The sequence below is a fragment of the Thunnus albacares genome, chromosome 7, assembly GCF_914725855.1.
Source record: "Thunnus albacares chromosome 7, fThuAlb1.1, whole genome shotgun sequence".
Taxonomy (NCBI): Eukaryota; Metazoa; Chordata; class Actinopteri; order Scombriformes; family Scombridae; genus Thunnus; species Thunnus albacares.
In genome coordinates, this window is record NC_058112.1 from 11,464,722 (window position 1) to 11,492,608 (window position 27,887).

The following is a 27,887-nucleotide window of genomic DNA, read 5'->3' on the forward strand; positions in this document are numbered from 1 at the left end:
TAATATGTAGGAAATAATATGAGAGAAGTGCCATAATGAAATTGGCTTTTTTGCCAGCCAACTTTTTGTTTTGAAGATAATTTGTTTTGGCATTTTTATCTTTGTTTGACAGTTGGAAAGTAGCATAAAAGAGAAATCACAATGGACTTCTCTACACTATGTTTTTCCTTGAAAAACTTGATCAAAATATTATCAACAGTTTTACGAGTTTGTTGTGATCATGAGCATTCAACAATAAAGTGGAAAAGCATTTGCTTAGCTTATGTTGGTTGTGACAGCTTATACTTAATGACGGCTTATAGTTAAATATAATGTGTTGCCTATGAATCTACTGTTCTGTAACATAAAAAAGGCATACATGAACGCAGGAGGCATGTTTGTTTTGTTAATCTCTTGTTAGCTTTTTAAACAGTACATTGAGTAATTATAAAGGTAATTCTGGTTAAGCTTTTTTTTACTTGTAGCTAGTACTGTATATTATGTTGTAGTGATTACCTTGGTGTAGTAATTACCTTGTATTTACTAGTTTGTTTGTTTTTTTTACAAATAATTATTCAATTTAGGTAATAATATATAGATATTGTTAATGCAAAGCTGAAGTTAGTATTTACTTACTAAGATGATAAAAAAAGTGTATTTTGGTGGGAGTTTTTCAGAAATCTTAATTGTGTTAATACATTTTTAAAAAGCTACTTTAACAAAAAAAATCTTTATTGGTATGAATAAAAAATAGAAATAACATTCAGTCCAAGTTTCAGCATTAAACACAGAAGTACAAACACAAAGATTCACAGCTATTAAGGCAAATGTTAAACACAAACATCACGATCCATTCCTCAGCTAAATCGCAGCTCGTTTTCCAGTCCATATATCTTAGCCTTCAGCGCCATCAGCTCACCCTGAGCCTTCTTTGTTCTAGTATTGGTCTGGCGTACTTCATGCAGAATAGCCAGGTCCTGGTTGGGCCCAATATTCAGGGTTACCTGGAACACAAAACAAGTATATCAGTGAATACATATACTTGTTAAAACTGTTTAAATGTTAATTCTCCAATATCAGCAGTATGGAAGTTTGTGGGGACAATTGCGAAATTATTTCTCATTTTCTTCTACATCACAAGCTGTTGACATAACACATAAGAAAAAAAAAAATCAGTATTGAGATACCAGTAGTCTACTGGGAAATCCCTCTGTCTTTTACCTTGAGGAGCTGTTTTTCTACATCTTTGAGTTTCTGTCTGAGGTGCTTCAGGTCCGTCTTGAAGCCCTCAACCTCCATGACCCTCCTCTTCTCCAACGCCTCATATCGCTGAGTCATTAACTGAAGACGCTTGGCCATTTTGTCTGAACGCTCCTGCACAGAATATAAAGAATTAGTCATTGGAAAATATTAGTAACAAGAAACCTGAAGACTGTGATAAAATATGATCAATCAAATCAAAAGATTTTACAGATGGAAGAATCAATCAAACAAGCGTACCTTGAATATTTCCCTGCCCACGTCCCCCTCCTCTCTGATTTGGGACAGTTCTGTCTCCAGAGTAATACACTGTTCCCTGTACATCTCAGCCAGACGATGAGCTTGCTTCAGATCCTCCTGCATTACCTGATGAGATAGTTGAATATAAACAAGGTAAAGAAAAAGAGATTTCTTTATTACGGGCAAAGGTTACCAGTATTTGCATTTTTATAGCTTAGCAGGGAATATTAAGGTGTATAATTAACATATACAGATTACCTTCAGCTCCTCCTTGTGTGCCTGCTGTGACTCTGGCGGAGGCCGAGGGAGCAGACGAGCCGTGCTGTTACTGGGCTGCCATGTTCGCCCCAGCTCAGGAGCAGCAGACCCAGACTTCCTCAGACGGTTGTGGCATGAGTCCAGCTCCCTTAGCAGCTGGTCCTTCTCCACCATCCAGCTCTTCTCATGAGCCCGTGTGTCAAACTTCAGCTGTAAGAAATCCCTGGTGCTTTCATACAACAGGTTTTGGGTTCGCTGGAGCCTGAGGTGTCAAATATGAGTGGGAGTTAGAGTTAGAGGAGCATCAGTCCAAAAATACACTTAGTAGGTTGTACAATAGTATTAAAAAACTAAAATGATGTCTAAATAACTAAAAAAGACACCAGACATCATAAATAGTGTAAAACTCACTTGTCTGTCAAAGATGTGATGCGCTGCTGGTCTTTCTGCTGTTGTGCCTGTGCCTCCTCTGTTTTAATCCGTCGATCCTCCAGCAGAGACTCGACCTGCTCTTTGGCCAGACGGGTTTGTTCCTCCATCTGAGCCTGCAGCGCCTCCACCTGGGAATGTGAAAAATAGAATATTCACAATAACATCTTTGCACACTCATCTCTAAAACCATGCGAATACAGACAACCAGGAGAAGGAAAACAAAAATATTTTTAAATATTACTGCAGTTTTTAATTTATAAAACATTTCAACAGTAAAAAAATAAAGTTTGTGAGAGAAGATGGCACATTAATCCGATTACACGTATCCAGACAGTGGTCTCTTACCTGTAGTAACAAAGTCTGGTTATCGTTCTTGTATTGTTCCAAACTCTCTCCATTTACCCCATCCGCTAATTTTGGTCTTCTACTACTCTCTACTCAGACAGACATTGAATGAAAGTGGCACAGTGAGAGGAATACAGTTGGGGGAATTATTTCAACATAAGCTTGACTTTCACATAAACAGAAAACTTAAACCAGATCTTTGCTCTCATTATTTTTTATAACAAGAATAACAACAAAATATAAATATTTATATTCACATCTTTCTTACAACTTTGAAATGATAATGTTATACATGAATGTGGCATCTGCAAAAAAAATGTTTTCAAACCTTTCCTGGTTGCAGCAGGTCTCAACTTTGTTGGTCTGAGATTGAGATTTTCCTCAAATTGGGATTCAGGGTTCTTCTGTGTGACAGTGACCTGAAATACAATTATGAGATATGATGTGTTGTGAAAACACATTCAACCAATTTTTTCTGCCTTGTTTGCTGTTGTAGTTAAAAAGGGAAAACATTTGTAAAATTTAAATGTTTATGTTTGTGTATTCCAGTCGTGAAACTGAAATACACAAATGTCTCATTTAAATATGTGTCTAAACCTCTGTGACTATTTTGTGATGACACCGTCTGTGAGCAGCAGTTAGAGCTATACGGTCAAGTAAGCAGCAAACCAGAAAACATAAAATCGTATGTTACAGCACAGTCCAAAGCCAGGACACTTGTTAGCAATAATACTGCATGCACTTATCACACTATATGTGACAAAAATCAAAGCTAGTAATTGCATTGCAGAGATGATCAACTATTCACTGGTAAATGTGTAACATTCACTGTAAAGTAATTATGTTTGAAAATGTAGGAATTTATATTTTAATGACTGATGGTTAGTAAAACTTTTCAGACATTCTGACTTGTCATGGCAGGAAAAGCACAAGTCTTACTAACAACATTAATACTGCCTCTTTTCCATTAATGTGTGCCAGTAATACCAGGACCCTGGAACAGATGCACCTACACAGAACGCAGCCTTCATTAAGGTTATTAATTGCACTTGTGTTTGAGAGGTTGAAACATCTTCTGAGAGAAAGGTCTGTGATGATGTAAATGTGTACCTTGTGAGGGGGTTCCCGATGGAAATATGTGATCTCTCCTGCATCAGGACCCACCAGGGCAAGAAGGTGTTGGATTTTCTTCCTGTCCTCCAGCTCTCTGTACAACAGCGAATAGATAGTTAGATAGTTTTATGATAGCAGAAGGACTATGGAAGAATGATGGCAATACAAAAGGCCTTTTTCACAGAAGACACTGTGACACGTCACAGAAAGAAAAGCACAGGTGTAAATAATAACATTAACTTCCTGAGACACTTAAATAAAAGTGCTATGACGTTTAAACATCTACAGTCAAGAATTACTCCCTCTGTTAATAGGATTTCCTCATCAGCCATGCACCCACCTGATCTTTAGTCGGTCATTTTCTGCGTAAAGCCGCAGAGACTGTTCTCTCTCTTGGAAAAGATAAACCTGCATGTCGCTCAGTGCGTTTTGCAGCTCTGCGATCTCTCCTTCACGCTGTCGTACCTCCCACTGTAGCTTATGCTGGGAGGATATCAGGGAATGGAGAGAAGATCATTTAACACATAAAAATATACTCTGGCATACCCCAAAAGCTATATCATACATGATGACTCCTCCCTGTATCTAACCTGGTCTTCTGTGATGCCTCTGTACTTCTCCAACATCTGCAGCAGCTCCTCATGTTCTCCATCAAACTGAGCGATCTTCTGTCTGTAGAACTCCAGAAGTTCCCTGGATGGACGCAGGTAGGCCAGACGCTCATGGATGGGGGGAAGTGGGGAGTCAGGGTCCTGACCAGGTGTACGACTGTTGCTCCTGTAGGTAAAAAAAAAAAGACTTTTAGGAGCCATTTGGAGGAGAATACTTCTGCATATCAATCCACTACTATACACATATTTCATATTTGGGTTGCTGACCCTGTGTTCACCATCACCATAAAACTAAAACATAAAAAGTCCTACAGTTAAAGGCAATAACATTTTATACTGTGTCTACATCAAACTCTATAAACAACACAAACTGAAAATTTGTGAATAGCCAGGCATTTAAACCCACTTAAGAAGTAACCCCAAATCTAAGTGGGATAAGACTTAAGACCGTGACATTGGGGGACCAGACTGGCAAAATAAATCCAAGCATCAGTCATGGACATTAAAGTTAAAGAATTACGTTTTCTCACATCGGACACTGTCAGACCTATTGCAACTTTTCTCTTGCAGACAGTCGATGTTCACTTAATGGGTTTACCTGTGTGGTGCTGCATCTTTTGTTGGAGATCCCATCCCAGCACAAACACTGAAAAAAGAGTGGAAAACTTAGGCGTTTATCCTCAAATGGTAACACTGGAAATAAAATGCTTGTAATCAGTACTGGAAACGAGTTTGTTGCTGGAGGTCTAGCATTTATATACTTTTTTTACTTATACTTTTTTTTTTTTTTTTTTTACAGGAGTCTGCACAGACAAAGTTTTGCAAATTGAACTATGTGTGGAATATGCATATGCATGAAAGGGAAGACTATTAAGAAAAAATATTATGAGAAAATTTATTAATATGTTTACAGCAAAGGTTTAGTTGCCATATTTATTTTGGCCATATTTTCAGTGAATAATTACCATTGAAATCTTTATGGTTGTTATGTGCACTTGTTCTGGGATTTTTTTTTCTTACTTACTGATTTAGCTTGTTTCATCTTCATAAAATGTGAACAAATGTGTGATGCTTGGTTATATATGTAGAACAATATCACTGTTAAAGCTCCAGGAAAAAGTCCTAATGTTCTCCTCAAAAATATTTATTACAGTTAGGGCTGTAACTTACAGTGAAGTAGACATATTGTATCCAGGAGTTTAACTTCTGAAATGAAATATATATATGTATATATACACACACATTTTTTTTCATGAATGAGATGACATTTTAAGGATTTTAAGATAATTAGTCTTTTTTTGTGGAAAAACCATATTAGACACAAATTATTGAATAATAATTATTCAATAATTATTATATATTATAATATATCTTAAAACGTGTCTGCTGGGAATCTTTTAAAAAATCAAAATTGTTGCATGTTAATTTTCTGTTGATTAACTAATAAATAAATTGATTATGAGCCATTTTGTTTTATCTCTACTTACAATCATATTAACGTTAGCGATATGTTAATAAGTCAGGGATTCAGTAAATTATTATTATATTATAATTTTGTATATACATATATTTTAGATGCGAAATAGATTCTGGGACTTGAGACGGAGCCACATAAAGAGCTTCATATTATAAATATGACTGTAATCATAAGTTGGCTGCAGACAGTAGTGAAGGTTGACTCGTCCTCCGTGTATTTCTGTTGCCATGGATTGGGCGCCACTGGGAGCGGGGATTTTGAAATATTCTTAGAAATATTCATGACTTTAAAGTTTTGAACAAACATTCAGTTAACAGATATCTTGAGTTAACTGAGAACTTTGACAGCGTACTTCATGAGGTAAGAAAAAGAGCAGAGCTATTCACGTTGTAAACGAAAACTAACGTTAGTCTGCCTGAACTCACCTTACTGATGGTGAAACTTCAGATGTAACGGCAGCTAAAGTCAGCACATATAAGAAATTATCATTCCTTGTTTTAGGTTACTTACTTGTACATTTTACTTACCCGTCACACTTTCTTAAAACTCACGCTTTTTCCGTTATGTTGTTCGTCGTTTTGAAACGTTTAAAACCCGGAAGTTTACGCCTCTTCTTCTTCTTCGTGGGAAACTGGAGCGACGTTGATTACTCTGCCAACTAGCGGCAGTGCAACTGATTAAAAATATCCTTTAACTTGCAAGTATCATTAAATTATTACCAATAAAATAACCACAAAATTAGAGATAATAATGGCGCCCAAAAGTCGTGTTTGCAATGAAAGTAAGAGTGAACCAAGATGAACGATTAGAGGACCCGTTTGAAACTTTTTAAAGGACAAAAAGTTGCTTTAAGATGTCCAGCGATTATTTATGCGTTTAAAATGTGTATCTGTGATAAAACTGTTTTTAAATCGAACTAACGAAGCATAAAAACTAGCAAATTGTTGAACAGATATCAATTGCTAACAGTTTGGTCAAGTTTGCAGAGCAATGACAGCAGTTAAACGGAAGCTCAACCGGAAACTGTTGTTGTACAACGACCAGCTTGACTCACTGACCCCGGTCCAGTCTAGTCAAACTTCACCGACACAGACATCTCAAGTCAGGCTATCGTTGGCTGCTGTCTCTCGGAGATGGAGCGGAAAGTTGCTCGGGAATTTAGGCACAAGGTAAGATCTGAACATTGTCTTCTTCGGATTAATTAGTTGTTTTTTTCTTGCCCACTTGTCTGAAACTAACAGGTAACGTTCGCAGGTGTCTCCCTGTCAGTGATATGTTGCGCAGAAAGGCCTCAGGAAAAAGAGACAGAAGCTATAATCAAACAATAATTAGTCTTAATGGGATGCTGCTTTAATGGTAACACAAAATTAATATATAAGTCAAACATATTTTAGTGATTGTATTGTAATAGATTTAGGTGTAAAATTATTATTTATCACATGTGTATCACTATGAAGCCCATAGGAGAAATATAGACAGAACTATTACACTTGCTATTAAATTAATGGCTTTTCATCAAAGTTATCCTGTTTTCTCGTTTGCTTTTCTTGGATTATCTAGGCTGAAAATAATTTCTTATGGTTTAGTATTACAGTTCCCACTACCTCTCCAGAAATGGGCACTTATAGGCACTCATATGAGTTGTTATCATAATTGGGCTGATAGTGTATCCATAATTTAATGTAAATCTTAAAAAAAATATTAGAGCTACAGGTTATTCTAAGCTATCGTATTGGAGGACGTCATCTCTGTTACTCACCTGTTCTTGCTGTGGTAAACATAGTTTAGATCAGTAACAACAATGATCAAATAAATATTATTTAGATGTATGCAATTCCATGAATTAAACACAAATTATACTCTGTTTTGTGGCTGGTGTTGGCAAATTACAGCAATAGTTAAAGTCCTGAAAAGGTAACTATGAGTTAAAGATAACAGAAGAAGGGAACATGATATGTTGAGGGCGTTTTCAGCCCCAGAGCATGTAGGGATCACCACACAGCCATCTGTGCTGCACACAGGCAGGCAGGGTCCCATATTGCTGGCTCTTCACAAAGGGCAACCTAGCATTAGATAATGTAGACCGTGTCAGATATGAGCAGCTGAGCGGAATAGATGGGCAAATTTACGGGTTTAATTAGTGGCTGTGGGCACAACACGGCACAATCAGGCTCTGTTTCTTTTGGGGACATTGTCATGGTCACTGTGTGTGTGTGTGTGTGTGTGTGTGTGTGTGTGTGTTTCAGTTGTGTCACTGAAGAACTGCATTATTGTCTGTTTCGTCTTTTTAAAAGTGTCAATTAAAGGCTGATTTGTTTTCTGGAGGCTCAGGGTCTAGTCAGCTACATTGTAACATAAGATCTTATTATGTGAAAACAATCTGAAACCATAAAGAAGATATTGCACTTTTCAAAATTGGCATCTGACTCACCGGTGATATCTTACCTTGTTGGTTTATGGTGCCAAAGTCTGCATGTTGTTTGGGCTGCAGGAGTGGCCGCTCTGAGCAAGAGAGAAGTTTATGACAGTCATAAACACCATGTCATATGCACCCTTACAGAGTCCTCATAGCAGGGTCCACACAGTGTAGCATAAAATGTATTATTACTGCAGTGAGTCTTAGGTGATCTATCTACGTTTTAGTCCATACATAAAATGATACAAAGTTTTGACTACACACTGCTTAAGATGAAGTGAGTGTGTGTGTGTGTGTGTGTGTGTGAATGTTGGGTGTGAATGTTCACCTCCGTTTGTGTCTGAGATGTAAGATGACACTGCTGACCTTCCTACTGCAGCCTCCTCAGCTGTGCTGCCATTATTCCCTCCCAGTGGTTTGATGGTTAGGGAAGGGCAGCCCATTACACCTGCTTTAGTCTGAGGAGCCTCGTTATCCTTGAGCAAGCATAGTTTTAACTATTCACTCAGATTTATAAAAAAAAAAAAGAAAAATTGACTCAGGTCGAGTGTGAACCCTGCAGCCTAGTTTGTGACAGATTTAGTTGGAAAGAGGGAAATGTGTTACATCAGTGAGTGGCCGAAGCGTTTCCTCAAAACCATCCTGCGGCAACTGAGCTGCCATCAGGTTTGTATGACACCTACACATACATATACAGGCACAGACAGCTCACCCCCTGTGGCGTTGACAGGACCACGGGAGAGAGGTACAGTACAGTGTGTGTGTGTCAGAGGGCTGACGTTTCCTCTGATTCAGCAGTGAGAATAAGGATGGCAGCAGATGTTTGTCTCTTCTTGCAGGTGGAGCTGCTGATTGAGAATGAAGCAGAGAAGGATTACCTGTATGATGTCCTCCGCATGTATCACCAGTGAGTACCATCTGTCACTGGTCGATGTGGTTATAGCATCTGTGTGTCTGTGTGTGTGTGTGTATGTGTGTGTGTGCGCCTGCATGCACTTCAAGAGCTTGTTTTGTCTCATGCCATTTTTATATTCACATCCTTATATCCTGACGGTTATTTGATGGATAGTGTTAAGAAATATTTGTTACTTACTAAACCATTACTGATAAAAACATATTATTAGTGAAGCCTATATGGCCTTTAGGAGTGTTTTTGCATATGTAAGTACAAAAAAGACAGTAAAACCTAAGATTTAGGCTGCATTTGTTCTCATTTGCCTCAAGTGTTGCTTGAATTACTTTACTTTACTTTTGCATGTACCGAAATGCTCTTTCAACTTCTGCTAACTTCTCTCTAACATTTTCATTTCAGTTTAAACTTTGTGATCCATCAGGGTTTCTGATAACAGCCTGGTTTTAGACGGCTGAGAGGAGATGATTGGGGGGGGGGGCTACAGGTTTAGGTTTCAATTTCATCCTTGTACAGAGCCAGAGCCCCGCGGTCCCCTCGATTAAGCCGCTGATCAGTTTCCACTCCGCTCCGACAAGCCTGGCCAGTTATTCACAAAAGATCTTTTTATGTTCATCCTGCAAACAGGGCTGAAATGGCACCCATTAATAATTTAAGGAGGAGGCCAGGTGGACAGATTTTATGCAGCAGCTTTTACTTTGCTGCTTTAATTGATGTTCTAGTTGCCTTTTGTCTTCTTATGAATTATTAAAGAAAGGTGATCGGATTGTCTTTTCCATAAGTGTTTAGATATTACAGTTATATGCTGTTGTTTATACAAAAATGGACTATTAGGGGTAACGATCCTGCGGCTGAAAAGATATTCTGAAAGCCACCGTTAGCACTTATACTTATTAATTTCAGGTGTTTCAGATTTTTTGCACACCCTGTGTACATTTCATTCTCAATTCTGTTTTATTGAAGCTGATGACATGATGTACACACTAAATACATACTGTATTTGCACTACAAATCCTGTGTCTTGCACCAAAAAGATAACATAAACTCACAGTTACTCATGCTGTAGAGAGTCACTTGGTCTTTAACAGGAGAGTTTTTTGTATTTTGTATCTTCCCAGAAACTAAACTTAAAAACTTCATTATCGTCCTCTCCTCTTGCAGGTCGATGGATTTGCGGGTGCTTGTAGGGGACCTGAAGCTGGTAATCAATGAACCAAAGCGCTTGCCCCTGTTTGACGCTATCCGACCTCTGATCCCACTCAAACACCAAGTGGAGTACGACCTGCTCACCCCTAAGAGGTCACGGTGAGTACAGCATACGCTCATGTCCTGGCTCTGATGTGTACCTGGTCTGTGTCACATTAAATATGTGCTTACATTACAAAAACAGCCTGCAAAAATGTAATCATACCATAATATCCCTGAGCATCCGTATGTATTCTCCTTGTTTTCATGTTGACATCGTCTTCCTTTTCTCTTTCTAAATGTTATACGGCTCATATATCCTGCTGTTATCCTGTCTTATGTCTTCCTTGCTGTTCAGGAAGCTCAAAGAGGTGCGTTTGGATCGGACAAATCGTGATGGACTGGGTCTGAGTGTCCGTGGAGGGCTGGAGTTTGGTTGTGGTCTCTACATATCACAAATAGTCAAAGACGGTCAGGCTGGGAATGTCGGCCTTCAGGTACGTATCCGTGATGTGATGTTTTCCACCTTTTGTTCTTTAAACTGTTTGTAATTGCTGCTTAAAATATAAAGAGCTATATAAAATCATTACTTTGTAGTCATTATTGTAGTGATATTAATTTTACTACTAACTTTTCTCAATCAATCTCTTTGTATATAAAATGTCAGAAAAATTGCCTGTTATAATGTCTTAGAGCCCATGGTGATGTCTTCAAATGTCTTGTTGTGTCTGATTAACAGTCCAAAATATGGCACATGATGTATGTATGACACAAAAAAGTTTCAAATCATCACATCGGAGAAACTGTAACCAGCAAACGTTGGGCATTTTCGCTTAAAATGACCCATTTATATACTGTATGTATATAGATATCTATACAGTTTCTGGATAATCTTCTGTTCATCGGAAAATCGATTAATTGACTAAACGATTAATCAAGTCATCATTGCAGCTCTACACTAGTTTTACTATTTGCATTCAGTTGCATTGACTACATGTGTATACATACATTATCTTAGTGTATTCATTAAGGTATTTTGTGTATAATTCACTTAATCATTGTATTTATTATTATGAAGATGCAGGTTGCCAATTATTGTTTCCAGACAGTCAGTAAAATTGAAATCATTTTTGTGCCCATGTGTCTTAGTATTGGTGTCTTAGATTTCTGTCATAATATCAGAGTCCAGTAGAGGGTGTTGAGCACCGTGTTGGTTAAACTCTCACAGAGCTTGACTGTCTGTCACTTCTGGTCCAGTTTCACACAGATGGACAATAAACAAATGAAATTGCTCCTGTCATGAAAGAAGAAGTTAATATTCTCTTCAGACCCCTTTAGATTGATGCTTTAACAGAGATCAGACCGAATGCTCCTTGTGTCTCAAGAGACGTTGTTTATTGTGACAGATTTACAGCAGGCTTCATAACGACATCTTAGGTGAGGATGGTGTCCTGTCTAATATCTCAGAAACTCAGTCACTCTACAACAAGGCAGCTTTGCTATTGCTAGAAAAATAACAGTAATGTCTTTGCAGCATTATGTGCCTGTACTGTATACAAGTAGCATTTTTGCTTTCACTAAAAAGTATTCAAGCAGTAATCTAATATTTCACAAGAATATTTACTTTATCAATTTCAAATATGTATTATATATTTTATAAACAAGCAAAGATGGAGGAGCTTGAGGCATTAAAATGTAAATAGATCACACAGATCAATAAATCATATCATGGCTGGTATATTCATCAGACAGGGATGTAAATAGTTGAAGCAGCAATACTTTCATCTGTGATCTGGCTTGATATATTGAAATCCATAATATCCCATCCTGTGTTGATTTATAGGTTGGTGATGAGATTGTTCGCATCAATGGATACTCCATCTCCTCTTGTATCCACGAGGAGGTCATCAGTCTCATCAAGACGAAGAAGATCGTGTCACTCAAAGTCAGGCGTACGTAAAACACAAACTGCAACACGATTGAAGTGTGAAATTATGTATTGTTTAACATCAGTGGCATCATTTATATGATTTTGTTTGTTTTTTTTGTCTGTGTAGATGTGGGGATGATCCCAGTGAAAAGGTAAGATGATTAGTCTGTTAATATAGTTTTCATTTGTTTAGTTATTGTTGTTGTGTGAAATATTGCTCTACTGTGTTTGGGAGTGGTGCACTGAGATGATATCGCTGTGCAGAAATCACAATGTCCTCATTGCTTTTTCTTATTTCTCCAGCTCATCCGATGAACCCCTCAAGTGGCAGTTTGTCGACCAGTTTGTGTCTGAATCTGGGGTAAGAGACGCAGTTTTTTATGGCATCTGCCATTTTCAAAAGATGTATTACATCAGCAGACAGCTTATGCAATTTTCTTTCTTTTCTTCTTTCTTTCTGTACTGCTCAGGAGAAAAAAAGCAGCATTGCAGGCTTGGCATCCCTCGGAGGGAAGGAGATCAAGGAGAAGAAGGTTTTCCTCAGCCTTGTAGGTACCAAGGGTATGGGTATCAGCATCTCCAGTGGTCCAACACAGAAACCCGGCATTTACATCAGTAACGTCAAACCAGGCTCCCTTTCTGCAGAAGTTGGACTTCAGGTGAGGCTTCCAAATGACCAGAACATCTCTATGAACTTCTATCACCCATCGTTCACTGCATCTACTGTATGTCTCATCCCAAAATGCAGGTTGGAGACCAGATTGTGGAGGTGAATGGGGTGGATTTCACTAATCTGGACCACAAAGAGGTGAAGTTTGTTTACGTGGTTACCATTAGGAAAGAAGATAATTATTTTGCAATAATGGCTGCTTAGATTCCAAAGTTTTGTCTATTATGTTTGTTTTTCCAAACCATGAGTGCATCTGTTTTAACTGCGCTTGTGATGCCAGCAGAAGTTAAACCCCTCATCACTGCCAGTGTTTGTTCGATGCTTAACTCACTTAACAGATAAATTAGCGTTTGACCTGCCAAAATAGTTTTGTGAAAAAAAACACATAAAGTGTGGTTGGTTGTTTGCCAAATGTGCTGATGGAGAAAACAAAGTTTGCAGTATTTTCATGGAGCTGGTAGTGATTTCACACCCTTCACATCCTTTATTTATTAGATATTGTGTAAAAGTCTTCTGTTATCATATTCCCAGGCTGTGAAAGTCCTGAAGAGCAGCAGGAGTCTGACTATCACTGTCCTGACAGGAGCTGTAAGTACTCCCCAACTGTGTATGTGTATTGATCTGCCCACTACAATATCATATATTGTAGTAGTATATAAATCTTGTTGAGCATGTTTTGAGCAGAGTGTTGTTGTTTTCACCTGAAGACACAAGATTTCACATTAATACATAAAATGCCATTAAGATACAGATGATTATATCTGGACACGAAACTTTCTCAACACTTTAAAAGTTTATAATCCTGGATAAAGTGAAAAAGGTGTTCAAATGTAGGAATCCCTATATAAAAATGGCTGAAATCATTGAACATATTGTTATAAGGATCCCTGAGTTATGTCGATAAGGAAAAAACAGGGAGACAGATGATATTTGCTTAATTCATCTTTAAACCCATTTATGAGGAAATGAATTTGTCTCAGAAAGTAAAACAGGTCAGGGATAATCTGTTCTGGATGTGAGAGCGCAAACATTTGCCTTCTCTCCTTTGCATTCCTGCACAGCACAGATTAATGTGCCTTGTTTTGTAGACATTTCATTACTTAGCGTTTCCCTCAGCCTGACTGTCTGCAGGAGTAACATTTATCATCAGTCAAGTCACTTGCCAGGTTGTTTGCTTCAGGACTCAGCAACGATAACTGGGACAAGCAGTCCCGTCTTGTTTACTGTTTTCCTTGGTGCTTGTTCGATGCATGTATTTCTGTGTGTGTGTGTGTGTGTGTGTGTGTGTGTGTACGTGTCTTCCTTTTGACACTTACAGTACATCCACTATTATGATTTATTGAAATTGAAGACTGTGTTACAAAATGAAAAACCGGTATAGTGTCATAATCACTTATCTGGAACCTTGTTCTTCTTTTGCCTCCGATGTAGATAGAAAGTTATTTGTCTACATAAACACAAAACTCTGTATTAATAAATAATAATGAATACATACAGTGCAGTGTTTCTATTATGTACTTATATAGGTTTTTGTACCTGCCTGTATGTTGCAAATAATATACAAGATGTTATGTGACAAAAACAGTCATCTCCCCTCTCCTTCTCTCCCGGTTCCTGGGGATTGGTTTGGATTAACCTGCCAGTCACTAGACCCAAATAAGTTTGAGGACCCCTGTTTATGCAGGATGTCTCTGTGTGATTACCGTCTCTGGCTGTTGTCGCTCTCACAGGGCAGCGAGCTGTTTATGACAGACGAGGAGCGTCTGGCAGCGGAGGCCCGCAGAGAGCTGGAAAGGCAGGAGCTGATGCATCAGAAGAAGGTGGCACTGGAGACCAACAAAATCATTAAGGAGCAGCAGGAGAAGGAGAGGCAGTGAGTGAACTTATGGAATTGTCAAGCTTGTGGTCAGTTCAGATTCAATAATATTCTGATGATGTGATACAGTTCAGAAACATGTAACCCTACAAGCTTCTAATCATAGCTTATGACATTTAGTGGACAGATAGATACAGTGGAAAGACATATTTATGTCATTGATCATTAACAGTTATTTTAATGCACCTGCACAGGATTTAACCTAGCTTGAAATAACATTGATTTGTTGACGTTCACCCCTTTCAGATGTCATCAGTGACATCATTTCTGTTTAAACCTAATGATGAGTGCAGTGAATATCTCAGCTTCTCACTTAGAGAAATACAGTAAATATCCCAAAACTGCCCTGCAAGTCACGTAGCATCATCCCTGGCTGCTCAGTTACTGCATTTTCACCCCAAAAATGAGATTACTGACTGAGAAAAAATAAAAAAGCCCTTGTTAATAGGCTTTGCTGCCTAGAAGCAAGCATTTGCCCAAGGAAAATGATTGACATTGTGATACAGCTGTACTGAAATGCTGTGTGGTGTGTGCCAGTAGATCTGTCGGACACAGCTCAATTTAATTTGACCTGGAGAACATGCTCATAGTCCAACTATCTATCAGCGTGGATAATACAAAGATGCAGTTAATCTAAGACTGACTGACTGTTGTCATTTGGATGAGGTCCCAAATACCCCTCTGTGCATTCAAGGGCAGCCTCCACGGCACCCAGCGTCAAAGCACATCTGTCAGTCAGTGCCAACCAAATAGCTTGCTTCTCTGCTTTTATTTTCTAGGTGGATCAAATCTCTCCTGTCATCCTGAATTCAAAATTCCTCAAATATATTAAGGACATTGCGTGCTTTGCATACACCTTACACCTGCCCTGCAACACAAAGAAAGTGAACAAGACCTGCAGAGATTTTCTATTTCTAATGAAGGATATTAGCTTGTATTGCTCTGTAGTTACATCACAATATAGATCTGTGTTCAGCTTACTAAATCATTTGCACATTTTTCTCAGACGTTTGTAAATTCAGATTCAAATTAATTTTTTTTTAGTGCTTTGATGTCACAAATATCTGAGGTGTGTATAATAGGACTGCATATCATGTGTTGCATGGTTGACACTCTCAGTGGCCGCCATAAACTGGGTTAAAGTTGCATATATTGTATTGATAGCCCTGTATTGTGGCATGTTGATTGGGCAGAGTTGTATGTTGAAACCTTTGTATTTATCATGTGTTAAACAGGAGAAAGATGGAGATCTCTCAGAAAACTGCAGAGGAAGAGGAGCGCTTTAAGAAGGAGATGGAGAAGTATTCATTTAAATTTTGTGCCTATGATTTTCATAAAGTAGTATCTCATGTATAAAATATCTTACTTCTTTTACTTCTTTTGTCATCCTCTGTAGGATTGACTCTATGGAGAAGAAACACCACAGAGAGTGGGAGGAGGACTGGGGAACCAAAGACAGGCCCAAGAGCCCAAAGAGCCCCGGCACTCCAAAGAGCCCATCTCCTGCCCCACCTGAGATAAAAACCACCCCGACTCCAAAGGCCAAGAGTTCTCGTAAGTACACCTAACAGAATCTTTTCCCTAAAATGCACGGATCCTCTATTTCTGTACTGATTCTTCTGAAACCATAGAGTTGTCTAAGTAACCCTTGCTTCACCTTATTTCCCCCCACTCTCTCTGCATGCTCTCTGTCTCTCTTTTTGTCACTTCTGTGTGCTGTGCTGCTTTTTATGCCCTCTCGACACTCTAAGTTGATGAAGCCAGTTCCTTCACAGAGGAAGACGAAGAGGAAGAGCAGGACACACAAGTGAGTCCGGAGCCTCAGCTGTGCATTGTCGCAGCTGTTGTGGGAGGATAATCACGCAAACCAGCGTACACACAGACTAGTGTTGGATTTCCTTTGACAACCAAAATGTTTCATTATCATTTCTTGCTGCTGAAAATGAATAACCAACAACCAAAATCCAACCGTTGAAAGATGCTTTTTTGCATCACTTAGAATTCAATTTGCGTCTTTAGTTTTTAAATGTTTTCATTTGAATGTCATTACGAGTGTCTGAATGAAATAAGACAAATCTGTTTCTTTCATTTTCTTCTTTGAGTGGTGTGTTGTGGCTCTTTTGTGTGATATCTTGCTTTTCCATATTGATACTTTGTTTGAGACTTTGTTTAAAACTTTAATTTAACATATTTGTGAGAGTGACCTGTGTTCATCTCCATTCTTAGCATTTGGCTGGTTTTATCGATACGAGGGGAAACTGCCGTCAATCCGAAAGGTACTGCCTGCGTTCAGTGTGGTGTTCGAGTGAAAGTCTTGTTTTTTTAACCAGGTGTGAAGTCATCATGACATGTTGGTGGTTAAATATTCATATCAGAGCTTTTTCTTTTTTAGAATTATTTATAAAACATAGTTTTTCGCTTTATCGGTCATGCACAGTGTGGTGTTACAAGCTTTCTTTGCATGTCATGGTGTGAAGTTTGGAGTCACAGATTGTCTGCTTTTTATATTGACTAACTGATGACACCTCAGAAAGGTGACAAGAAGAAGAAAAAGAAGAAAGTGTCCAACACAGACACATTGCAGGAGCAGAGAAAAAACAAAAAGGAGATGGAGTTTGAGCTGAAACTCGCCAAGGAGAAAGAAGAGATGTATGAACGAGAGAAGCAACTGAAGATCAATAGGCTGGTTCAAGAGGTATGAAAAGAGGGGCACTGAATTTTTATACTGGATGGTGTCAATGTGGATTAATCCTTATGATATGTACAGCATGCGGTACTGAAAGAGCAACTTTAATATTATGGATCATAGAGTTTCTAGTTTTGGCAACCCTGATGTATGTCTTCGTTATTTGAGAGCTGAGCATGTGAGTGAGTGTGTGTTTGTGTGAAGTAGGAAATGATTCCCGTGGTCTGATGCTGCATGGCTCTGCCTCTGTGCCAGGTTTCAGAGACAGAGAGAGAAGACCTTGAGGAGTCGGAGAAAGTGCAACACTGGGTTGAGCGTCTTTGTCAGACTCGGTTGGAGCAGATCTCCTGTGTGGAGAACGAATCTCCAGAGGTACAGAGTGAGACCTCCTCTGTCAAAACCTCTCTGTGTTAACAACACCATAGTGATGTTATGTCTTTCTGTATAACCATGTCATAAACCAACCATGTTGCAAGGACATGGTTATAGCTGCAATAACATACTAAATCATTGATTTTGATTTTAATTATTGATGTTAACTCCCCACCATGTTTAGTTGGTGACTTGTCTCTGTAGTTCAACATATTTATGGTAAAAACCAGATGTTTCTGAGTGAAAAGATGTGGAGAAATGTTGTCCTTACAGCCATTGGGATGCAGCAAAAGAGAGAGTGTGTTGTAGAAGAAAAGGGGGGGTTGCACAACTACAGTGTGTGTACCATGTTGTCACACATTTCCCTTGTTAAGTTACATGATTGATATCGTAAGAGAGACAATAATGTCTTATTTTCCACCAGGTGAAGATCAGTAGGAAATTAGAGGAGGGACAGAATTTTTAAATAGCACAAAAAGATGACAAAAAATGTACCCTGTGGTCTAATTCCCAATTCTTATTTTATTGTGCACTGTAAACGTTTCAACCACAAATCTGGTAACCGTACCATTTATTGTTCAAACATCATCATGGTCATGTAGAATAAAAGAAGAATTGGGAATAAAACACAGTCGTACGCGGATATTTTTGTTTGTTTTTTTAAGCAGATTAACCAAAAAATTTACATACTGTACCTTTAAGTACCTGCCAAGAATTAATTGATGTGCGTCTGCCTCCTGATGATTGCCTCACTTGTTAAATAGGTCAACAGGAGAATTAACACGTGAGGTGAAACAAGTCATTTTCTGTTTCATTGTGACTTTAAGCTCTCGCCGCCGCGCTCCCCTGCTTCTGAGCCCAGGGTGAAACGTTTCCCTGGCGGTCTCCACCTGGCCACCACCGATCTGGACGACATTAACCTGGACGAGGTGGATCAGAGCCTGAGGGGCCCTCTGAAGAGACTTGCCCCCACCCAGCCCGGCACTAGCCAGCCTCCCCCACCCTTGCCTCTCCCTCCACCTTCACCCAAGCTGAACCCTACCATCCCCAACTATTCTCCCCCTTCCACCAGAGCATCCCCACAGCGCCGACCCCCGTCTCCACCCAATGCGAGGAAACCCCCCTCTGCTTCATCTACCATGACCAACAAGGGGCGCAGGCCTCACCCACACCACCCTCACGCTCACCATCCCCAACCCCAACCCCAACCCCCTCGTCCACCTTCCTCCCACTATCCTCCTCCGTCTCAGTCTTCACGGCCCCCCTCTTCCCCCCAACCCGCCCCGAGACCTCCTCCGCCACCACCCCCGCCTCCACCACCACCTCCTCCTCCCCCTCCACCCCCGCCCCCGCAACACACTGAAGAAAGAGTAGGCACCCTCAGTGGGTACCGCCAGCATCACCACTATCATCACCTCCAGCATCCTCCCAGTCCTCCAGAGCACAGGAGTGAGTGGGAGGCAGGGGGCTATCTCCCGAGAGGAGGGATTTACTCATCCACCCCCAGTGAAATGTCCTACCCCTCTAGTCCCAAGGTTAGAGTTACTCATGTCAGAGAGATGATGTGTTGGACTGGCATGAATTCTTACTGCTTGCTTTTCCTGTAGAAGTGTTAAACTGGTAGATTGCAAGGATAATTTTCTTCCATCTGGGAAGAAAAATTGCATTCGCAGTTTCCAAGAAACATAATCAAGGCTCACAGAGTTAATGCATTTCAAGACAGCAGGACTCAATTTTCATTAATGCATACAATTTATTTGCCTATTCTGTTTTTTGCATGAGGAGAGAGTGATACATTGTATTAGCATGGCTGAATTGGGTAGTCATTGATTTACAATTTTCTTCCAGCTGAGGGAGATGCATTCAAAGATGCAGTTAGTCGAAATTGATGTTTATTGGTAGCTGTGCGGTTTGTTATACCGAGCGTGGTGTTTGCGTGGTGTGTGGTGTGTACTGGGAGTTTCGTTTGATAGTGTTGCATGCTGATGAAAGCAGGATGTTGCAGTAATGTGAGATGATCTGATTTTTAAAAAACGTTTGCATGCATCCAGTGGGTTATACGTGGAATAATTTCGAAACCTCAGGCGTGCTGTGATACCTGACAAAGTGTGAGTCTGGGTGTGTGTTGCACTGATATTCCTGCTGTGCTCCGTATGTGCTAGGGGGGCTGAAAGATTAACTGTATTTCACTGTGGTTCAGGTAATGAGAAATACATCTCATGCCAGTCGTGTTTCCAATTCAAGCAACCCCTTGGTGAGTCTCTCTCTGTAAAAAAACAAAACAAAACACACCCCTCTCTGCTCATACTCTTCTCTTCAAGGCTTGTTCTGCAATAAATGAACATACTGTTTAAATACAACAGAATCTTTCCCAAACAGCAACTAGCTCCTAGCCCCTCCAACCAGAGGCGTCAGATGGTCCCTGTCATGTCTAAGCCCGTCATGCTGCCCCAGTCGCAGACGCACCGACCAGATCCACACAGATCTGCACTCCGATCTGATGGCTTGGTATGAAACACACCACACTTCATTCAGCTGCTTCTTGCATAGAATTTCACCTCAGCTTAACAGGGTCATAAAACATTCAGACAGACATCTGACGCAGTATATCCTAAACTGGCTGAGGGATTCATCCCTCTTCACCTCTTTTTCGAATCCCGGTGAGTCTTCCAGACTCTCCAGCTGTTTGACAGAGAAGCAATCTGTGGTTGTTAAATGACGCAGGTGAGCCATATCTCCTTCCTGTCAAATACCTCTAATGAAAGTGGGCAGATTATTTATTTTCCAAAATGCATTTACCTCAGACAAGTTAACTAAGCAACCCTCTTTTCCAGCAGCTCTCTCTGCCTCCCATTAACAGAGTCACACGATCACACCTGAACGCCCAGTACAGTCACACACTGAGCCGCTGAGCACCACAGCAGCTGGAGGTGAAATGCCTTGCTGAAGGGCACCTTTACTATAGGAGTTGAAGGAAGGGATGCCATTAATCATTCACATTCCCCTGATATGTTTTACACCAGTTTTCCGAGTATGTGAGCTGGCAAACAAGCTAACTTTAGTAGTATAGCTGTGTACAGCAGTAATTTAATGTTTTTGGATACAGTTTTGGAGATTTTATTCCATAAGTTGAATTGGCATCAAAGAAAATCACTGCAGGATGGAGTCATATCTTTTGTCTTATGCAGTTACCATATACTGTAGCACAGGGCTCAGCAACCAGTTTTTCAGGATTTTTCAATGGGAGGCTGTTAACCAGCGCAGTGGGAACACGGGCCTATATGAATACGGGCCTGTATTCTTAAAGTAATTCTTAATTTATTTTTAACACTGTTTAGGATTTTAGAATTGTATGTTTCCTAGCAGTACAGGAAGTGAGGAGTAACAGAGTTACAGCTTATTTTAATATTCTTTAAGCTAGAAATGACTCACATGCAAATACAGTATATGTTTTGTGTTGCACTTGCATTTGATTGAAAGTACTGTTGCTGTAGCCATAGATAAAAATGGCATCTGCACCCAGTTTCTGTTAGACTGCCCCCCATTTGTGTTTGTGAAGAACAGTTGTGTTCTGGTCCAACAGGCTAGTTGTGGTATTAAAACAGTGTTAGAATTCACACGTGAAAATGTTTTTTCTGGTAGGTTAATTAGACTTAATTTCAGCACCATGCACTGTTCAAATAGCATGATGATATCATGGTTTCAAAGCATCTCCTGGTGTGAGGGCAGTATTAGATGTATTGAGTTGATATTCACTGGGATTTACACAAGCCTTGTATTTATTTTGTTATCTACAGTAGAAAAAAATATGTAAAAGTTAACTATGAAAGTCAAAACTTCAGCTTTCATCAACGGGCCAAATGTTTTCTCCTGGGGGGCTGGATTTGGCCCATGGGCCGCTGTTTGCCTACCACTGATGTAGCATTTGCCAAGGATTCTTGTCTGCCACTGTGTTTGATACAGAATAGAGGGTAACACTTAACCTTAAGTCCCCTTATTTAGCATTTACAATCAGTATATAAACATTTAATCATTTAAATAATGATGTGGGGTGGGGTCAGAGCTGAAACTGTTGAAACTTTCAACCAGAGAGGGCAGCACGACACTGCTTTTCAGTCTGCTATTAATTTGTTTTGTTTTTTTAAATGTAAGATATATAGAAAGTTGTTCAAGCATTGAAGTGAGGTTTGTGTATTTTTTCATTTCTTGTGTTTCAGCCCCCAGAAATGTTGAAACGGATGGTACCTTACAACTCTTCTTTTAAAACAAACAACAAACAACAAGTAATCCATACTTATCACCACCTCTCTTCCTCTCTCGCCATTCTTGAGTGCTTTTTTTCCTGTTTTTCTCCCCGGACCTTTTCTCTCCATGCTCACACATCAGGTTTCCTCATGGTTGACTGAAGCCTCCATGATGGGTCCTCCTTTATTTTTTCATTATGACCTCTTGCTGTCGGTTGCATCAGTGCCTTTTGATCTAGTTGTGCAACATATGCATGACTGCACTTTTATTGATTTGGAGAGGGCAATACCACTAAACATGTGGTGAACATGTACTGTGGGTATGCATGTTTTGGCCTTACTACTGTTATTGGTTTTGATCTTTACCGGTAACAAGATGGTTTGTAGGTCAAAGAAAAAAAGGTCTATAAAGTTTTATTGAAGACTCCAGGTGGTTGTGATCTTTCCTCTCTACATGGGCTGATGCAGCGTGAATCACAAAAAGATAGAAGAGTGTTTGTTTTACCTTTTAATGTACCTTCACTTTGCTATTATTCCAAATACCTCGTCAGTTATATTGCTTGTCTGACTGTCTCCAGCCCACAACAAATAAAAACAGATATTACAAATGAGCTCATTTTTTATGTCCGATGTTAAATGTATGCACAAGCATAGGAAATGAACTGTTAGATTAATGTGTGTTTATTCTGCAGGAAGAAAAATGGCTCTCTGGCTCATTGTAGCTGGATGAATGTGATGTCCTCTCTCTGAGAGCTTTGTTCTGTTTCCTTCTTCCCCTTCCTGTGAAATTAAATTGCTGTCGTCTTTGGTAGGAATGATTAGGGATGATTTTCTCTGTGTGTGTCTGTGTGTGTGCATGTGTCCCTGTGAATTATTCTTGGTCATATTGAATTAAGGTGTGATGCCTTAAAAGCCACTGTGCTTTTTGAATTAATGACCGTCTCCATGGTTTCCATTTATCCAGCATGATATTAAAACTTTCACAGAGAAATGGTTGTCAAAGGAAATCTGACCTGTCACAGTTAATGTTCACAGAGATTTCTTAGAGATTCATTTGTGTATTGTATCTTGTTTGTTAACTACCTATTGACATGTTGATCCGTTTAATGAACTGCATATTGATTCTTTTTCAGGGCTTTCAGAAATTCGTGGAAGATTTTGATCCCCACTCAATGGTATTGTATGCGTGATCTTGTCAGCACTGCAACAATTGCACTAAATATGTTGTAATTTAAAACCAAACTGGTAAACAACTATGAAGTTATGACTCCTGCCAACTGCAAATATTGTGTGCAGCATTACTTCAGCATTTAAAGCAGATCTAACAGTTATAAAATTAGCTCACAGTGACTACAATAACCTATCAAACCTCTAAGAATTACACTTAACAATACTCCAATAAGCCAACTTATCAGTAAAAAGCTCTTTGCTAAAAGTGGATAAGATGTTCTTATCAGACGACCACTCACAGTGAAGTGTTTGAGTAACAAACAGCTCTCATGAATAGATGTTTTAAAAGTTTATTTGTGTGAATTCAACTGTGGCGCAACATCTAAATGTGTATATCTAGATAACAGCTTACAAGAAAGCAGCAGCTGCAAATAATAGGCTAAACAACTCTATTTCAAATTATACTCATTGCTTCGGATGACATATTAATTATTAAGACCAATGACAGTGTAGCAAAATGTGTCTCAGAAAGTGTGAGGTTGCCTCTGTCTATGTAGGCTATTGCAGTCATCCAGGGACATCAGAGGCTACTCTTTACCAATTTAAATGAGCTCCAAAAGTCTCTTGGTTATATTGAATTGGTTATAAGTAAATTAATTATATTCTGAATTTTTTCAATAGGAGTTACAGTGAAGGATTTTTCTCTTGAGACCAAATTTTCACTTTTAGCAGTATGGTAGGGTCCACGTTAAGGAGCCATTCTTTATGTTTGGTACTTGTGACTCTTCACTGCTTACTATGCAACTGATGTGTGATGTTGTGCTTTTTTCGTTCTTTTTTTCTTCCATTCTGCCTTTGACAATAGTTCTCCTCGGACCAGATTGCTGGGCGAGATGTGAGACAGCTGAAAATCAAAAAGGTAACTAGATTCCTTAACTTCAGATAACACTGTATTAATGAGAGGAATCTCGCTTATCACTTTCAAGGTAAGATGTTCTAAAACATGACTGATGGTGTTGATGTTTGTCGTTCTCGAGATGGGACAGCTTGACCTGGCTCTGGAGGGGGGCGCAGACTCTCCCTTGGGAAAGCTGGTGATATCGTCTGTGTATGAAGGCGGTGCTGCAGATAAGCACGGTCAGTTCATGTTTCATTGTATTAAATTAATTTTATGACAAGTTAACTGTAAGTTCAAGACAGTTTTATTTTGAGATTTATTAGCACATGTTTGGCTTTACTGCAGAACCTGGCCTCCTCCTCTGTTTTTGATTATTACACCATCATTACTGTTTCCATGGTGAAATATAGGGAGCAACTTTCCTGTGTACACAGTTAAGACAAACTGCCCCACTGCAACACTGTATCACTGTAGGAGACATATTTACAGTTGAGATTCGAAGTGTCTGAGTGCCTCTTTACACAGACTGCATTTCTCTGCAGCTGCAGCTGGCACTCACTCTGTATTTGTTTGTGTGTCAGTGTTTTAAATAGATATGTTTGGCATCTAAATGGCTCCAATGTGTCTGTTCATAGGTGGCATTGTACCCGGAGATGAGCTTATGGCTGTGAATGGGAAGATCCTGATCGATGCCACATTGACTGAAGGACAAAACTCTCTGGCTCGAGCCTGGAATGGTGGAGGGGTATGAGACGGAGAAATACCATATGCTTTTCTTTTCAAAAGGATATTTTTTTTATCTTAATAGCTACAGCATTGTTCTATTTATCATAGTTAAACCCCATCAACCCTGATTGATTGATTGTGCTCACACACTCTGACTTGCTGATCCAGTCATGCTGTTTGACCTCATATTCATCAATTCAGTCAAACACGAAATGAAAATAAGTGTTGTTTCTACTTTTTAGGACTGGATTGATGTTGTGATTGCAGTGTCCCCTCCGAAAGATTATGAAGATGAAGTGTAAGCATTCATATTAATACTTTATTTTTCATTCAGAATATGTGTATAAGCGGTTGTTCACAGTATCACATTTGCTATTTATCTGAATACACATCTGGAGCATTTGTGTGTTGACAGCAAGGCAATAATCTAATGAGTCTGGTTCAGTAGTTTACAGGATATGACAGTGTGTCTGTGTGTGTGCGTGTGTGTGCAGCCCTAAGTCAGCATCAGTCAGTCCCACTGTGAACAGAAAGGTGTTTGAAGGCAGTGCGTCACTGTACAGACACGGCTACCTGCTTCAGCACTAGTCCTCCCTCTCCTCCTTCCTCACCCTCGTCCTGGTAATTCACTTAGTTTTCAGACCTCCTCTTCTTCACTGCACGTCAGAGGGGATGTTTGGTGTGACATTTGTTTTTGGTTGGCCCTCTTTTTTTTTTTTTTTAGCACATGTGACAGTCTCCCTGTCAATCAGAAGAAAGCAAACAAGCAGTGTATTTTTGGTATTGTTTCCCCTCACCTTTGTCAAACTGTCAAACTGAAACTGTTGTGTGTTCAGCTCAGCTGTTTCCACATGACAGTTAATAAATACAGCTCATACAGTATCCACTTTCCCCTTCTTTCTATTTAAGAAATGGCTCACAGCGATGTTTCTTTATTGCTGTAGCATGTGCTCTACAAGCTGTGCTATTTAAGTGAAGACATTTCCAGCTAATGTGATCAGTGACCCATCCCACCATATATCTGCCAAATCTTGACCCAGTGAGCCGTATATAAACACGTGTAAATGTGTGGCCTCTGTGGTATTGTCCAGCGTCGTCAGGTCATGGATGCTCATAAAAGCAGCACAGGAGTCCTGCCAGCCTTCAGCAGTTGTTCTGATTGATGTTGTTCCATGGGACTGTTACATGTTCGGACATACATAGCTAACACCGAGTGACACTGGGTGGTACTGTAGCAGGGAGTTCTGCTCTGCTACAGTAAAAACTTTCATGTTCGCAGGGTTTTTATATTTGCTTTAATGCATGATGATTATCAACTGTTTTAATATAAGATAGATTTGTTGTAAAATTTGGATTTTTGAAAGATACCAAAGCTGTGGTTTGTGCATTTTGAGTGCCCCAGCCTGAAAAGAAAAAAGAACATCTTGGCTCCATGTTTAAGCCCTGATTATTTTCTAAAACTCACCTGCATGTGTTTTGCTCTGTCGTGTTTAAAGGACAGGTTCACAATTTTTCAAGTCTGTTTTAAAATATCAGTAAGGTGTCCATATGAACACTGAAAGAGGTTTTCCTCGCTGTAATCATTCCTCCTGTTCATACTGGATATTAAAAGATCTCCTTCAAAAGCACTTTCAATGTAAGTGATGGGCACCAAAATCCTCAGTCATTTTGTGCAAAAATGCATTTAAAAGTTCATCTGAAGCTTATATGAGGCTTCAGCTGTCTCAGTTAGTCTTATCAAGTGGATATCTGACACATTTACAGTCTTTTCAGCATAAGGTTCTTTATGTTTCCTCGGACAGTGTTTCCCTGTTGAGCTGTGGTGGAAGTATAGTAACAAAAAGAAGGACTTTGCCACTAAAAAGACTGTAACGTTGAAAGATATCTACTTGATTTGACTAATTTGGATGCTGACGCTTCATATTAGCTTCAGATAAACTTTTAAATACATTTTTGCACAGAAAGAGGACTGTGGATTTTGGCCCCCATCACTTGCATAATGAAGGGATCTTCTAATGGTCAGTATGAACAGGAGGACTGATTATGGCAAGAAAAAACTATTTCAGTGTTCATTTGGGCACCTGACTATTGTTTTAATACACACTTGAACATTTGTGAACCTCTCCTTTAATGTGCAGTGAACAATGCAAAAAATGTTTTTCTGGGGAAACAAAAACAGTAGGTTTTTACTGCTTTCATATTTATATGATTGATAAAAGTGGATCTGACAAAGCAACATGTTGTTGATTAATTATTCTCTCTTTTGCAGAACATTCTTCTAGTTTCATTAACAACCTGCCATGAAAACCAGACTGATTAAGAAGAAGGAGCCTTTAATACTTGAGGATTCATCATCTCTTTAATCACAATAGACTAATAATACAATGTCTCCTTCATCTTTTCCCTGTAAATACACAAACTCACAATGGTCTTTTTGCTTTTAGTTTGCATTACATCGGGCTTAAATGAGCATCTTGGCAACACGGTGTCAATATGCATTCTCACTGTCTTGATTTGTGAAGGATGCTCCTGTCAATATGTACTTGTCTCCAATAATCCTCTTCACCTCTTTCGAGCCTGGACATTAAGCTGTAGACCTCAATTAGATACGCACCTTTAAACATGTGTCTCATCTGTCAGTATAACTGAAAAGGGCGAGTAACGGGAGACAAAGTGTAATCAGTAACACCTCTCTAATCTGCCTTTTCAAAGCCTAATAAAGGAATGCTCACAGGACTCAGTTTCTGTTGTGCATACTGATTCTTTGCTCCTTATATGTTGCTTTTTTTCCCCTGACATTACATTCCCAGGTTAGTGATGCAGTGGTAATTAAGAGATCTGGTTAGTGATTGTCATAAGGCAAACACACACCAGTGTCAGCAGAAAGCAGCATTTTCATAAAAAAGGTACAAATTTATAAGTAGATGTACTTTATGTGTATTTAGAAGTCAATGTCTGATGATGGACATGGAGACAGTAGTTTTATATAATCCAGATTAGTGTCTGATTTAAACCCTTTAGAAACTGTTTTTTTAATGCACAAGAATTTATGTCCAGTTTTATTGTAGCCTTTTATTTCCAACATGCTA

General features: G+C 39.3%; 3 protein-coding genes across 5 annotated transcripts; 2 read left to right on the plus strand and 1 right to left on the minus strand.

Moving 5' to 3' along the window:
- Nucleotides 1–690: 690 nt before the first annotated feature.
- ccdc77 (coiled-coil domain containing 77) lies at nucleotides 691–6,699 on the minus strand. The gene is made up of 12 exons (XM_044357119.1): nucleotides 6,243–6,699; nucleotides 4,837–4,884; nucleotides 4,218–4,404; nucleotides 3,968–4,110; nucleotides 3,625–3,721; nucleotides 2,843–2,933; nucleotides 2,515–2,603; nucleotides 2,149–2,297; nucleotides 1,738–1,999; nucleotides 1,480–1,605; nucleotides 1,201–1,353; nucleotides 691–983 (listed from the first exon to the last, which is right to left on the minus strand). The coding sequence occupies exons 2-12, from the start codon at nucleotides 4,869–4,871 to the stop codon at nucleotides 837–839; spliced, it is 1,479 nt and encodes a 492-aa protein (XP_044213054.1). The 5' UTR covers nucleotides 4,872–4,884; nucleotides 6,243–6,699; the 3' UTR covers nucleotides 691–836.
- A 74-nt stretch (nucleotides 6,700–6,773) lies between these two features.
- Nucleotides 6,774–27,559, plus strand: ush1c (Usher syndrome 1C). 3 transcript variants are annotated; one of them, XM_044357116.1, is made up of 20 exons: nucleotides 6,774–6,884; nucleotides 8,971–9,038; nucleotides 10,203–10,346; nucleotides 10,585–10,723; nucleotides 12,070–12,178; nucleotides 12,284–12,308; nucleotides 12,460–12,517; nucleotides 12,627–12,815; nucleotides 12,905–12,964; nucleotides 13,358–13,414; nucleotides 14,557–14,699; nucleotides 15,938–16,003; nucleotides 16,099–16,256; nucleotides 16,454–16,509; nucleotides 23,138–23,179; nucleotides 24,040–24,093; nucleotides 24,212–24,311; nucleotides 24,708–24,817; nucleotides 25,041–25,096; nucleotides 27,068–27,559. In XM_044357116.1, exons 1-20 carry the CDS (start codon nucleotides 6,849–6,851, stop codon nucleotides 27,078–27,080), a joined length of 1,683 nt encoding a protein of 560 aa, XP_044213051.1. In that variant the 5' UTR covers nucleotides 6,774–6,848; the 3' UTR covers nucleotides 27,081–27,559. The 3 variants fall into 3 exon arrangements, with proteins under 3 accessions (XP_044213051.1, XP_044213053.1, XP_044213052.1); XM_044357118.1 differs by lacking the exon at nucleotides 27,068–27,559 and adding an exon at nucleotides 25,293–25,431; XM_044357117.1 differs by lacking the exons at nucleotides 23,138–23,179; nucleotides 24,040–24,093; nucleotides 24,212–24,311; ... (1 more) ...; nucleotides 25,041–25,096; nucleotides 27,068–27,559 and adding an exon at nucleotides 16,929–17,222.
- LOC122986054 (harmonin-like) lies at nucleotides 17,221–18,680 on the plus strand. The gene is made up of 2 exons (XM_044357120.1): nucleotides 17,221–17,397; nucleotides 17,644–18,680. Exons 1-2 carry the CDS (start codon nucleotides 17,221–17,223, stop codon nucleotides 17,800–17,802), a joined length of 336 nt encoding a protein of 111 aa, XP_044213055.1. The 3' UTR covers nucleotides 17,803–18,680.
- Nucleotides 27,560–27,887: the final 328 nt, after the last annotated feature.